The sequence below is a fragment of the Orcinus orca genome, chromosome 12, assembly GCF_937001465.1.
Source record: "Orcinus orca chromosome 12, mOrcOrc1.1, whole genome shotgun sequence".
Taxonomy (NCBI): Eukaryota; Metazoa; Chordata; class Mammalia; order Artiodactyla; family Delphinidae; genus Orcinus; species Orcinus orca.
The window spans coordinates 57,849,139-57,864,183 of record NC_064570.1 but is presented as its reverse complement, the minus strand read 5'-3'; the positions used below and the strand labels follow the sequence as shown (position 1 = coordinate 57,864,183).

The window sequence follows — 15,045 nt, the reverse complement described above, 5'->3', positions numbered from 1 at the left end:
TCTATAGAAGGGAGACGATCACCCCACTCTAGTTAAGGAACGAACACTGTTGTTAGAGATGAGCTGTCATCACTTCAGGGTCTCCACTCCTGGCTTTCTGGGCTTCCCAACAGCGTGAGTTGGGAAGGAAGCCAGGAGCAGATAGAGCCACTGCTAGGAGGAAATGGCCCTCTGTGCACCTGCTCTGTGTGAGGCCGAGAGTCTGATACTAAGTTTCCAAAGGAACGAGGCAAACTCGAGGCAAATTCCATTCATACCTACATCAGGCAGGCCCACTTGGGCCCAGGGAGGCAAAGCACCAGGAGGTCCAGACAGCATCAACCTCCAAGCCAGGCAGGGCTCCTGAGTGTCTATTTTGAGCAGGAGCCCAGCGGCATCAAACCCCCCACATGACAAGGCTGGCCAAGAGCTGGATGCCCTGTTGGGCTCTCCCCCTGCATGCCATGTTCAGGGGAGGACTCCAGGTCCAGGAAGTGGAGCGAAGAGCATGAAGAAGCCCATGAGAGTGGGCCACCCTGCACAGGGGTCGTTACACCCAGCACAGCCCCCCGTTCCTCGGCACCAGGTAGGTTTCAACAAAACAAATCCCAAACCCCACTTCCTGGAGGAGGTGAAGTACCCAGTGTGCTCCAGAATGGATAATGAGGGTACTGAGAGAGGGTCAGTGAAAACCCACTGTCCCCAGACAAAACCAGCAGCCCCGAAAGACTAGGTCCTATGACCTTGGCTCTGTACACGTTAGTTGTTCCCAGGAGAGGCCGTCATTCCACACACTGAAGCTCCTGAATTCGAATGATCTGCTTGTGACCTGTCAGAGCTGAGACGCAAACTCTGTCCAGTACAAAGTCACATCAGCCCAGCCACCTCCAGCCGACCAGGTGAGCAAGGGAGTGTCCCTCGGCTAAGCACCCTCACCCACCCACGAACAGAGGCCGCTCTGTGCTTCTCTCTGAGAGGCTTCCCAACAAGCTAAACCCACTGGGTGCAGTAAATACAAAATCGGAAGAGTTAAAACATGCTAATAAGAGGAGGACTCGGATTACAAAGGGAAATGAAAGAGGTAAGAAAATGTCAAATGTTGCACGTGAACTCGGGCTGGGTCAGCATCTCTCTTAGCTTGATGTTGGCAGTACCCAGTCGCATCTTCTGAGCAGATGTGTTTATAAACAGCCTTTTACCCTGACCTGTTTATAAATAGAAGAGCTTCCTTGCTCAAAATCCCCCTTGGCTCACGACACATTCAGAAATGCCAGCATCACTTACAGCTAGTTAGTAATGCTACACCATGTTCCACGTTCTCTTTACACGAGGCCACGCTACACTAGAAACAGTCATGCTCTAGTGATTAAAAAGAGAGACAAGTGGGCTTCCCTGGTGGCGCAGTGGTTGAGAGTCCGCCTGCCGATGCAGGGGACACGGGTTCGTGCCCTGGTCCAGGAGGATCCCACATGCCGCGGAGCGGCTGGGCCCGTGAGCCATGGCCGCTGAGCCTGCACGTCCGGAGCCTCTGCTCCGCAATGGGAGAGGCCACAACAGTGAGAGGCCCGCATACCACAAAAAAAAAAAAAAAGAGAGAGAGACATGTGCTCCTGAAAATTAGGGGACTTGATTAAATGGTGCGACTGCAACCTACATGTGGAAGCAAAGAAACGAACAAAAATAAAACTTTAAGTCAGTAAACTAACAGTGCTTTACTAATCATGCAAAAAGTAAGGATAGAAAATATAGAATAGAAGACATGGTACGTTACCCAGAAGCCCTGCTAAAGACCGCATGTCCTTCTCCATCAGCATGTAAATCTCTTCCTCTGAGAAGCGGCCAATGCCGTGGCCGTGCATCTCGCGTTTCACGATTCCTTTCGTTATGTGGCACACGACCCACCTCAGCAGGTTACTGAAGGGACCGCCACCACTAAGAGAGAGCATCTTCCGGGTCTCATTGAGATTGTCCACCCACTGGCAATAAGCTAAGGTCCTGCAATTGCGTGGAAACAAGTTACTACTGTGCGTTAGATATATAGCAGGTCCACAGAGTCAAGTTCCAGTGAGGGGTTGGGAATTTAGCACACTCTGGAGGACTGAATCATTGCAGCTTTTCCAAAGAGCAGTCTGCACGGCAGATATTACAACAGACTCTAGTCCATGCCTGGACTTAGGGCCTGAGGGAGAAACAGTGACAAACGCAGATAGCTTGCCATGCTACCATCCCACCAAACTGCAGCTGCCCACAGATCCCCCAGCCCCCAAGGCCATGCTTCTGCTTTCTCTCAGCCAGCCCCACAGAAAACAAGTAGACACCCACTTTAAAAGGCTTTTAGACAAGACAGTGAGTACCTACGTGGCGGGGTGGGGGGCATCGGGAAGGAGGCAGCAAGGACTGGGGTGCTGGCTTCATTCTTTCTTGATCAAAGTAATGGTTACAAAGGTCTGTGCTCTGTGGGTTTTTTTTTTTTAATTTTTACAGTGATTTACAATGTTGTGTTAGTTTCAGGTGTACAGCAAAGCGATTCAGTTTTATAAATATATATATATATATACTTATATACACGTATTCTTTTTTTACATTCTCTTCCATTATAGGTTATTACAAGATATTGAATTTAGTTCCCTGTGCTATACAGTGGGTCCTTGTTGGTTATCTATTTTATATATAGTAGTGTGTGTATTTTAATCCCAAACTCCTAATTTATCCCTCCTCCCCTTTGATAATCATAAATTTGTTTTCTATGTCTGTGAGTCTATTTCTGTTTTGTAAATAAGTTCATTTGTATCATTTTTTTTAGATTTCACATATAAGCGATATCATATGATACTTGTCTTTCTGTGTCTGGTTTAGTTCACTTGGTGTGATAATCTCTAGGTCCGTCCATGTTACTGCAAATGGCATTATTCTTTTTTATGCTCTGTGTTAATTAATTAAGCTGCACATTTTTATCTTATACACTTTGTGTATGCATTTTATATTTCCTGATATGAAAGGATTTTTTAAAGAGAAATCTTTTTGCCTTTTTGACAGGATCAGGGAATAGGTATAGCCGTCTATGTTTACTATAACCATATAAATTATAAATAGTACATAAATGATTCATTCTCCAGAAAGGCAGCTCTCTGCTTCGGTTTGCTCTCCAGGACCCTAGAGTGCGCATGAACACCAAAGGAACTTGGTTGGATCAGTCTTCCCATCTGGGTGGTGCTCATGGCAAACACCCACCCGTCCAGGGGCTCCTGCGTAGTATGCGTGTACAGCTAAGCAGCTATTCACTGCTCATGTGCTATGCTGGTTGCAATACCCAGGCCTTTGCTGAGTTTGTTCTCTGAACCTGGGCAATCGTAGGAATGTTTTTATGGTTCATAGTGTTGGTAGATAGAAATTAAAAGGTTTTCCTACTGAAGGCTAAGAAAAACGTAGCTGTAGGCGTACAGGCAGAAGATGTTTTAGCTTTTCCTCACAGTGAGCAATAAAAGCTGTACTGGAGTCATCCCTACTCCCACTGTTGGTTGATACAGCAGTAATGGTCACTTGGAAAACATCAGAGGAAAGAAAATATTTTTTACAGAGAGAACGCAAGGGTTGATAGCCAACTGTAGCTACTTTCCACCTCAAGAAAAAGAAACAAAAGCGGAAAATAAGGCCCTGAAATGTTGATCATTTTATATAGTTCTATTCTTTTCAGTGCTCTTTCCTGAGTATGAAAATAAGAAGAAAAAAAAAAAGATTTCTCTCATCTTTTGAAGCCTTCCTGATTTTTACTGAAAAGTCCCACAACCAATTCCAACATACTCTGTACTACAACCACAACTCTTCTTTATTAGCTTTTTAAAAGATGCTTACAAATCTTGTTAGAAATATTTGTGTACCTCTTTTTGTAAGGATCTCAAAATAAAGTATTGAGGAGGAAAGAAATTTTGACTGAAAAGAGGAAAAAGTACATTGCAATGGTGATTAATATGTAGATTAATTAATATGTAGAAAAAGTATATTGCAATGGTGATTAATTAATATGTTAATTAATGTGTAATTAATATTAATATGTATCTTATATATTAATATTAATTAATATTAATGTGTGTATTAATATTAATTAATATTAGTATGTATATTTTATATGTTGATATTAATTAATATTAATGTATATATTTTATGTATTTATATTAATATGTATATTTTATATGTTAATATTAATGTGTATATTTTATATATTAATTAATATATAAAAGATTTCATTTATTCTAATAGATTCTTTATACACATGCAAACAAAACACTTTTCTATTTCCTCTTCTTTTTATACCTGCAGTCATGAGGGTGTCAATTTTCAAATTTCTTCGGAATAATCAGCACTTTGATTCTAACTGTACTAGATCTAAATTCACAATAAAAGGCCTCTACCATCCTTGATTATTTTGGAAGTCAGTGATCTGAGAATAAAACTAAATTATCCTAAGTTAAGTATGACCAGGTAATGATAGCATCCAGGAAGCATCTAAAGCATAAAAATGAGGAATATGGTGGCTCTAAACGGACAGGTTGATGTGAAAAAGATTACATTCTTTGTAGACAAATTGCACGGGCTTTATCACAAGCACAACTGATCTTGAAGAATGAGCAGAAGTTCACCAGCATGAAGCAGAGGCAGAGGCATGTGCACGAAGAGCCCTGGCTGCTCTATGAACTGCAAGAACTTCAGGACGGGCGGGCGGGGTCCGGGATGCCTGAGGGAGCTTGTAAGAGTTGAAGCTAGAAGGGTGGGCAAGAATTGGGTCAGGAGGGGTCTGATGCAAAGGGTGCTAAGATTTATACAGAAAGCAAAGTTTAACCACCAAAAGGTTTTAAGCAGACGAGAAACATAATCAGATGTGTGGCAAGGTGAGGAAAGGACCGGAAGTGGAGAAACCACAGAGGAAGTCATCTCCCAGGCTGATGGTTGGAGTGGATGGTAACCAGTACCAGCATACACGAGGTGGGACAGATTTAGGTGACCAAAGATGAATTAACCTGTTGCATCTGAAGGTTCCATGGAACCTCCAAGGGAGGATGTCCCGAAGGTTGCGAATTCACAAGATAGGTTTAGACTCAAGAGAAAGAATTTATGGGCAGGGGCATGGTGGTGGCAGTTTCAAGGCTGTGAGAGGAGCTGAGGTCGCCTAAGAAAGTTTCTAGGGTAAGGAGTGGTTTGGGAGAAACCTAGTTCAAGGGTAAGTGAGAAGACCAGAAGGCCAGGCTAGAAGGGCCAGCTTGGAGAGAAGTAGGGACACCACTCTCTGTGAGATGGAGATGTGAGGGGCTGCAGAGAGGTTCCAGGTTCCCGCCTGATGAACTTGGTCTCCTCTGAGAGCAGGAAATGAGGGCGCAGGCAGAAGACGAGGACGGAGCACTGAGAAGAGAGTCTGAGAAGACCAACAGGTTAGAGGAGCAGGCGGGAAGGGAGGAGGCAGCTGCTGTCCGGGCCACACAGCTGAGCAGGGACGAGAAACGCCTCCCGGCCCCGATGCAATGGTGTAAGGTTCTCCACCTGCGTTAGCAGGTCGGATGCAGGGCAGAGAAGAAACACTGGGTTGATTCAGAATTTTGCAGCTAAAAGTAACCTCAGAAACTGTCTGGCCTTCTTCCCTTCTCTTTCCCACCCTGCTCTCTATTTCTTTCCTCTCTTTCACTCCCTGTGCCCCAAATTACAGACCAGTATCAGGGAAGAGAAGCAAATGAGGGCCAGGCAGGCTCTTCCAGGGTCAAGTCCCATAAAGTGTGTATAAACGACAATGTCAGGTCAACTTCTACAGGTCAAAGACATCACTCATGCATGCTTCCATACCATAACAACCACTAATCCATGTCCTCCCACACCCAAGCTTCCTGAAAACTCTCCACGTGGTGGGTCTTCCATCCCCACCACTCCACCGAAACCACTCTCGTCCAAGTCAACAATCCCTTCTTACTGCAAAGTTCAAATACATTTTCTTTCCATCTTTATCTTTCTTGAACTCTCTGCAGCAGCCAACACTATCATCCTCTTAGAATTCTCCCTTAGCTTACGCCTCTACTGCTTCTCCTCTCACCTCTTCCATGTTGCCAAGATTTTTCTCTTTATTCCTTCCACCTTCTCACACGTCACTCATAGGGTGAGGACTGCCCATGAGACCTCTGCCCTGAGGTCCACGGATCCATGTGAAGGAGCCTCGGGAGCTAAAACCAACATTTCCAAAGTTGGATTCACCCTCTTCCTTTCCTCCAGTTCTGCTACTCTTCACCCAAACCAGAAAGAACCCCAGGAGTTCCTGTTCACCGCTCCCCACGCCTCACTCCTGACAGCCAGTCACGCTGTGGCTTTGCCCTTTTCTCCAACTCAGTTAACACTGCAGTGCAGGCTGCACCACTGCTCAACCCTGAGGGCAGTGGCCTCCTTGCAGGTCTCCTGACAGCCCCTCAAGGCCCTCCAGAAATCCATTTCCCCCGAGGCAGCCACAAAAAGCCTCCTAAAACACAAATCGAATGGTACCTCGTTGCCTCTCAGAGTCATCCATTAACTCCCCATAGCTGCTTAGCTTGGCACGCCAGCCTCCCACCCCTCCCACAGCCGGACCCCAACACTTGCATCACCTCCCGTGCACCCACCACACAGAATTACACATGCCTCCCCAGACACCCCTTTCTTGGGGTGTCTCATCTTCCCCTCGCACCTGGCCCCTTCGCCTGCCACCCTGATCGGCCCTAGATTCTGCTGTGGCACCATCTCCTCAGGAAGCTTTCCCCTCATCGCTCCGGCAGATGCTGGTTGCCTGGCCTCGGTTCTTCAAACGCTCCCCCGGCGCTGGCCACTATGCAAGCTGGGTGCCCACCTCCCCCGTGAGCCATCTGAGGACAGGGACGGCATCTCGTCACCTTGCTTCCCCGTCCCCATCCAGCACAGTGCCAGCTACGGGTAGTCATCCATTCACTAAGTTTGCTGAAAGAATGAATTATCGATTGAATGAAAAGCCTTCGCTTCTGAGCCAGCCTCTGCTAAGTAGTGCTTCTAAGGGCCGACAATATTTACACAGAGAAATGGAAAGAGAGATGTCTATGGAGAATGAAGAAGGGGCTGCCACCATTCTCTTCTGGGATCTGCCTCTTCACTCTCCACTGGGAAGAGGCCCACTGCACAAGGCATCATGAATTATTAACTGGAGAGGACGGGGAAGGCCAATTTGGGAACTAGACCAGGTGGAGCAATTAAAATAATTTCTCATTCTGAGAGCCTCTCTCAGGAAGTTGATACTCACTTTCATTATCGTAACTGATGTATCTGGTCTCTCCTACAAAATGAGGTCAGAGAGGTTTTTTCTTTTTTCAATATTGATTATCTTAGAACAGAAGAGTAAACCCTGCTCAAACCTTTTTAAAGCAGATTAGGAAGGCAGGAAAGAAAAGCAGACCTCTGACGTTTTAATGACAATATCCCTCATTATAACCTAACATGAGGCCTGGCCCATAGCAGAAGTGACTATTAGTACACATGTGAGAAACTGCAAACCATGGCAAACTACTGTTTGACAAATGAGTCTTAGCATATGGCCTTCCCAACCATGAGAACGCCTTTTTCTGGGTCATGCTACATCCTTGCCATCTTTCACTTGTTCTCTAAACGCTCAAGGGTGCGAGAGCATGTGATATGCTTCTGTAATTTCACCACGTTTCACAGGCATTAGATTAGCCTCTCCAAACAGGGGTCCTCACTACATCTAAAAGTAAGGGTGGAGGGGGACAAAAAAAGAAAGGAGAAGGGACCACATCAATTGAGCTGTAATCAGGGAGAGAGTGTCTCCTGGCTTTTAGAGAAGGAGATCTTGGGTAAGTCATTTTATTAAAGCATCCCAACTCTCCCATTCACCAAAAGCCAAAATCAAAATTTAAAGATTATGGCCAACCTAAAAATGAATTTGAATCCTCTATTCTAACCCCTATATTTTTATGGGTAAAACTGTTATGGCTGTAGATAGTTTGACAACGATGCCCTGCACACGTCCCTATGGGGTTGGAAGGCGCTCAAGACACTCAGTAGTGTCCACAAGGGGGCAGTAAGTCACACAGAAGCAGCTATAGCTTCTGTTACCAAAACTCAATTTCGTTCCAGTAATCAGACTTCGCTTTTACACTGGCTTCCCTGCATTAGATCTAACTTGAGCATCCAGTGGAACAAAGGGAATGAAAACCCATCTCCCTCATCTTCAATAATAGCTGCATAATGCAGGTGTATGGATTTCAAGTTCAGGAAAAACCACTTTATAGCTGAGTGTGCTTATTTGAACAGACCTAACTCAGAGCTTCAGAATTATGTGATGTTATATAATGACAGCCTTCCAATGTCTTTGCTTTTCAGAAAATCATATGTGAAGTGGAGTATTTTTAAAGTTTCAGACTAAAATAAACATATCTGAAAACTCCAGATAATTGAATCAACTGAGTCAAACAATTGATTCCACTTCTTCCACTTCTGTAAGTACAAACACAACCTTAGAGCACGCTGATGGTCAGAATTTAACAAGCTCTCATGGAAAGCTCATACTTGTAATATTTTCTTACATATTGTGGTCAGTTCCCTATGCTGGCTCCTGGTTTCCACAGGTACACATTTTCTTACCATGGGTTGCACGGGCAGTGTGGGGCTGGGAGGCGGGGGGTGGGGGTGGGGGTGTCTTTTCTCTCCTGGGATTTAGAGCTCTCCGGAAAGCCTGTTCGGGATCTCCCCAAAGCAAGAAGTTGGCTAAAGGTTTGGAAAGTTTAGGAAACAGAGAAAGTTTGTTTTTCCTTCCACTACTAGAGACTAAAAGAAATTGGAGGAATTCGGATTTTTTTTTTTGAAAGTTCACTGGATATTTATATCTCAGTCAAGACCTGACCTCCCACCTTCACTATCTGTTCCTCAAATTAACCCTTGAGACACAAATGAGAAACAGTAGCTAACCCCCAAAAAGTATTTTTTTAATTAAAAGAAGAAGAATCTACAAATGACCTAAGCAACTTCCCAAGCACTTGGGGGTTTGTAGTCTGTAAAATTAAGATTCTTCCCCACCAGGCTACCACCTCCCAACTCTCTCTCCCACCCCTCCCCACCACACCCCATCTCGTTAGCAGGGACCCTCTCATTAGGAAGAGAACGGAAGGAAAGAGCAGGAGATGAACCTCTACCAGAGAGTAAACATATATAAAATGTCACTAATACCCAGAGCAAGAAGCAGTGATGGGTGGTACTTGGGAATATAGCTGGATCAAAATCTTTCTAACTTGAATATAAATTTTATGAACCACTACAGAAAACAAAGAGTGTAGAAAAATACCAACTTAAATGTAAGGCTTCCGGCTTTTCAGGCAGCTGACAAAGTGCTAGCTCTCCACATTAATGGGCCCATCCACTAAACGATATAGCACTTTGACGGGGGCCACAGCAAGGGAAGACACCGAGGGTTTTGGGGTGCCTGTGCTGGTTCTTCATTTCCCTGATCGCTGCAAAGCGGGGACTGGAACCTGGCAAGCAGGTGAGACGACTCTGTCCCTCCAAGGTTTTTCCCTGAGACTAAGCATGTCACCTGCACTCATGCATTTTGGTCCACACTGCAACCCCTGCACTCTTTGAGAGGGGAGGGCCAGCAGTTCTCCACAGGTACTATAAGGAACAGACCCGAGTTCATTCTGGGCACACGGAGTCTGTGATCACTCCCAGGCTGATCTGCACCCCTGACTCCACTCTGTCTGGTTCCCTCCTTCCTCCCACCCTCTGCAGTGAGAAGGGGAAGAAAGTGGTGCTTCAGGTCAGCCCTGGAATAAAGTGAGCAAGAACTGAAAGTGGAAAAAGAAAACGAAAAACAGACGGTCACAGAATCCAAGAGACAAGTTTTCCATTTAGAAAGAGAGCTGAATGGAGGAAATAGGAATGTGATGGCAAAAAACCTTCTACAATCAACCCCACAGCGAGTGAATCCCTTGGTGGAAGAGGTAAAAGCTACTCGATGAGCAATAACCCAGGAGTAACAATTAATGCCAAAAAAAGTGGGCTCAGCAATTCTTTATTAAATCTTTGGAACAAGATAAAGTGCAGAAATCAGGGAGAAAACGTCTCTTATCTATTGGAGTGTACAGAAAGATACTAAAACTCCAGAAGACGGATGAAAGAAAAAGAAGAAACCCACATATCAATGAGCTTGTAAAGCAAGAAGAACCAAGTCTGCTTAACTCAGGTGATGTCACAGCCAGCACGCCAGGTGCAGCACAGGGGTACCTACCTCATCCACACAGTGTGTGTTAGGCTTTGTACTCAGGGAATACGGGCTAGGAGTCAGCCAATCAAGGCAAGGTACAGGATAGGAGTCAGCCAATCAAGGCAAGGTACAGGATAGGAGTCAGCCAATCAGAGCAAAGTACAGGCTAGCAGTCAGCCAATCAGGGCAAAGTTGCTCAGAAAATAGTAGTATGCTTTACTTCTGGATCATAGAGAAGCTCTTGTCATCCAAGGAAAACTGACGATACTCTGCCAAAGCTTGCTTAATTCATGTCACCTGAGACTTCTGTCCTGCCTTAGTCTTCTGTTCCTTCTGAGAATCTGATGTACTATCACTTTAATTCAGCAGTTTGTACTGGTAAAAAGCCCAGTCTACTGAAATATCTCCCTCACCTCAGTGACTTAGATCAGGGGTCAGCCAACTATACAACCCATGGGCTAAGAAGGTTTCATATTTGTAAATGGTTGAGGAAAAAAAAATCAAAAGAATAGTATTTCGTATTAAATGAAATTCAAATTTCAGTGCTTTTGTTGTTTTATGGAAACAGTCATACTTATTCATGTGTGTACAATCTGCGGCTGCTTTTGCACTAAAACTGCAGAGTTAAGTAGTTGCCACAGACACATATGGCTCGAAAAGCCTAAAATATGCACTAGCTGGGCCTCCACAGAAAATGTCAACCCTGCTCTAGATACCTAGAAACTTAACAGTCGTAACTTTGACCCCTAAGTCAGTCAGAATGTAGAACACTTTGGAAAAGGCGGGGGGTAGTGTCTGAAAAAGTGAAACAACTTAGCTTACTCCAAACGATAGGGACAGGCCCTGGACACCCACCCAGGCGCCCGTGGGGACTCACCAATAGAAATGCTCCTCCACCATCTTAGTCACTGCCCTGGAGATGGCTCTTTCATGAGGACCAAGGTTTTTGTTTAAATTCACTCCAAGTTTCTCTTCCAGAAAGTCAATTATGAATTCTGTCCCAGAAACTTTTTCATGATTATATTCAATCCAAGGCATTTTCCCTTGAGCAGAGAGCTTTCCACCAAAATAGTTCTAAGCAAAGTAAATTTTAAAAAGAGAAAAGCAATGTTTTATTTAAACTTCACTGTATGATTTACAGAAACAAATATTCCAACGGCATATTTGATGGTGACTGCACTATTCAAGTGAATGAACTCAGCATATAAACTCTTAAGGGAATAAGTAGTTACTCTTAAAAAAAAAGATTTGTCTCACATGAAAATATTACTTTACTCCCATAGATTTTATCATGGGTTCTGGCTTACTGTTTAAAAAAAAAAAAAAAAAAAAGAGCAGGGAGGAAGGGAAGTGTTGAAATGATCCCGATCCTGGTAAGAGTCAGTCTAGTTACAATATATGAACAACCCAAAAATGCAAAAAGTAAACATAAACCATGAGGAGGCTTGTACTGACCAGGCTACTGACCAAAAACCTCACTTGAAACCCAGTATCTTACACTTGAAAATGCTTAATACCACTACACTGCAAACAAGTGGTCCCAGAAATTATAAGTTAGGTGTACCAAAGTGTGTCCAACAGACTTAACTCCAGTGTCTGTGAAAATGCAGATTCCTGGGCCCCTGCCCAGATCACTGGGTCAGAATCCAGGGAAAAGTGCCCAGAAATCTGTGTTTTTGACAAGCTCCCTTTGATTCACACCCACACTAGATGCTTACAGTGTCTCAGAGGGGATTCTGATCCCAGAATGGGGTTGGGTGGCGAGGTGGAGGTGGAGTCACACACTTCATAGACACTGAGAATGACAGAGTAACAGCTTCTCACTATATTAAAAGATATTAACCACACTGATGGAGGGGATTCTGTGGTAATGATTGCATTTACTCAACCCTTTTTCTCAGTAAATTTGGATTGTGTAGAACCCAAAGTTGATTTTTAAATCTGAATCCATTTTTGGGTGGTCTACACAGACTAAATTAATCAGATTATTACAAACTCTTCCTCATACTTCATACAAGTCGATAGTTCAGATACTGTGGGCTAATAGCAAGTGTTGGTTCCTGTGGAGGAAAATGAACTCTCAAATATTGCTGGTGGGAAAGTAAAACGGCACAACCACTTTGAAACCAAGTGACAGTTTCTTAAAAAGTGAAGTACACACCTGCCACTCAATCCAGCCATTTCACTCCTAGGTATTTACCCAAGAGAAAAGAAAGCATATGTTCATGCAAAGACTTGTACACAAATGTTCATAGAAGCTTTATTTTCAATTGTCAAAACCAGGAAAAAAAAATCAAACGCTCATCAAGAGGTAAATGAATAAACAAATTCTGGTGTAACCTTACCATGGAATACTACTCAGCAATAAAGAGGCATGAACTATTGATACACACACAATGAATTTGGTAGAGAACAATGGGGACTTTAACTGTTCTCTGACTCTTGGTGTCTTGATTTCTTATCTCGTCGATTATTCTAAAGAAATTCATTCTAGGCCTAAGCCTGGAAAAGGGAGTTATTGGGGCTGCTGCTAGCCACATTGTTTTTGTGCAATTTGGAAAATGGAGCCTCCTCTGGGTGAATACAGTCCATGCCAGGATTCACAGCTTGGCAAGAGGTGGGTCCAGATTTTGCCCCCACTCCTTGGCCAGGCACTGTTGTGCAGTGAACAACCTGCACAACTATACATGACAGCCCTAGACATTACTCCTGAAGTTGAGAAATGTCAAGTTTTAAAAGTTGCTAGTACATCTGACATTTTTATAATTTGTACACTAAAGATGTGAATTTACCATATAACATAGTATCTGCTTCAGACTGCTCTTGATACCACCCATATCCTCCTTCCACATCACCTTCTAGACTCTTGTCGTTCACAGATGGATTCTATCCTGCACACCAACATCAGAGGGAGCTGTCTGTAGTGCAAATAAGGTGCAGGACCTCTGTTGCTCAAAATTACCCAACGGCTTTAATGCGTCTAGTCTAACCCCCTTCACAAAGCAGTCTAGGCCCATACCATCTAATCGCCACCCACCTGCCCAGCCTCCCTGCTGCCAGTGCCTCTGATTTCCTGAATTCCAACTGCCCACCCCTAACCAAGTCAAAGTCCTGCCATCTCTCTGACTTTGTACACTCCTGTACCTTGTACAGGAATCTCTTTGCCCATCCTCTGCAAGTCCTATCAATCCTAAAAAATTCAGTTCAAATTTCACCTTGTTGGTGAACCACTTCCTCAAGGCACAACCATTATCTGCCTTTCCTCCATGCTTCCACTGTGCAGTGTATATTCCCCTCCCCTTTCAGAATTGCTGTTTATACATCTGCCCTTCCCTCTAGTCCATTCCTTCCCTGAGGACTTGGTACATTTTTATCTAGACCATTTTTTTTAATTGGGGTAATAAAAATCAGTGATGAACTCTTATGGGAATGAAAGTTCTACTAGGTTTTCATCATCAAAATTTTTTTTTTCCTTACTGGATAAAAAAAGCAGGAGACAACATTTTAGAGATACTATGAGTATATCTAAAAATTACATGAATTCAAAAAATATTTTTAAAAAGAAACATAAAAATGTCCAAAGTAATTGTCAAAACTATGTGTGAGAGCCAGGTGATCTTTTTCCATGAATTTCAATTTTTCTGAATGTGGTTATATTACTTTTTAAATAAATAGATATAATTTTTAAATAATACTTAATTTTCCTTAACTTCCTTAAATATACTAAAGAACTCCTGGTCTATTTTTATCTAAGCAATTGGGGTCTGACTGGCCCACCAAGAGTAGTTTCTGAAAGTAATTTGGAGAAGAAAGATGAAGAGGTAAATCCTCTTTACCTCTTTTCCAAGCTGATGTTTCCCCCTGCAAGTCTGTCCTAGATGAGTTGAATGCATCTACACTTACACTACATTATTAGCACAGCAGTGAAAGCAATAGGCTTTGGGTTTAAAAATCTGGCTCCCTCATTTAGTCACTCTGTGACCTTGGACCTCCCTGGTCTCCCTTAATCCCCCCTGGGCTCATCTATATAATGGGGATAATAACAGTTGCTTGAATTAAATGAGAAAATGCACACCAAGTGTTTGACAGAGTGCCTTCGTCAGAAGTATTAACATCACTATCAGCATTTCAAAATGGAGAACTTGAGGCCTTAAAAGAAAATCCCGGAGTCTTGGGAAACTGACATGCTACACTGGCCACAGCGCCCCCAACTTTTCAGCTTAATTTATATCCATTACATTCACTGCACCTCTGGAACCATCTTGAAAGGTCTCCCACTGGCTAAATTTGAGATAATTGAGCAACATTTGTGGATTATAACACAATGAAAAAAATTCACGCGGGCTTCCCTGGTGACGCAGTGGTTGAGAGTCCGCCTGCGGGGGACACGGGTTCGTGCCCCGGTCCGGGAAGATCCCACATGCCGCGGAGCGGATGGGCCCAGGAGCCATGGCCGCTGAGCCTGCGCGTCCGGAGCCTGTGCTCCGCAACGGGAGAGGCCACAACAGTGAGAAGCCCGCGTACCGCAAAAAAAAATAATAATAATAATAAATTCACGCAACCACTATTGTGAATAAGAAATACAGGCATTAGTCCCTGCCCCTGGTTCCCAGCACAGAGCTCCTAAAGCCCTTACACATTCCTAAGTGACAGGAGCAATAGGAGCACCGCTTGTTCTAAGGAGGTGAGTCTGCGGAGGCGCCTGGGTGAGCTGGTCACCAGAAAGACCAAGTCGCAATTAGAAGCTTAGCGCTTTCAAACCCCTCCCCCGTCCTCCAGAGAGGGCTTGGACATGGAGTTATCAACTGATCGTCTCT

At 44.0% G+C, this 15,045-nt stretch overlaps 1 protein-coding gene across 9 annotated transcripts in view; it reads right to left on the bottom strand.

Annotated features, from left to right (window-relative positions):
- The window catches only part of FAXC (failed axon connections homolog, metaxin like GST domain containing), an 88,242-nt gene that overhangs the window by 49,277 nt on the left and 23,920 nt on the right, over positions 1 to 15,045 (bottom strand). For all 9 annotated transcript variants that reach the window (XR_007470412.1, XR_007470413.1, XR_007470414.1 and 6 more), the window contains 2 exons: positions 11,106 to 11,302; positions 1,751 to 1,974 (listed from right to left, as the gene is read on the bottom strand). Coding sequence is in view for 4 of the 9 variants with exons in the window: in XM_033418787.2 (XP_033274678.1) it covers positions 1,751 to 1,974; positions 11,106 to 11,302 (421 nt within the window). In the remaining 5 variants the exon portion in view is untranslated. The remainder of the gene's footprint in view (positions 1 to 1,750; positions 1,975 to 11,105; positions 11,303 to 15,045) is intronic.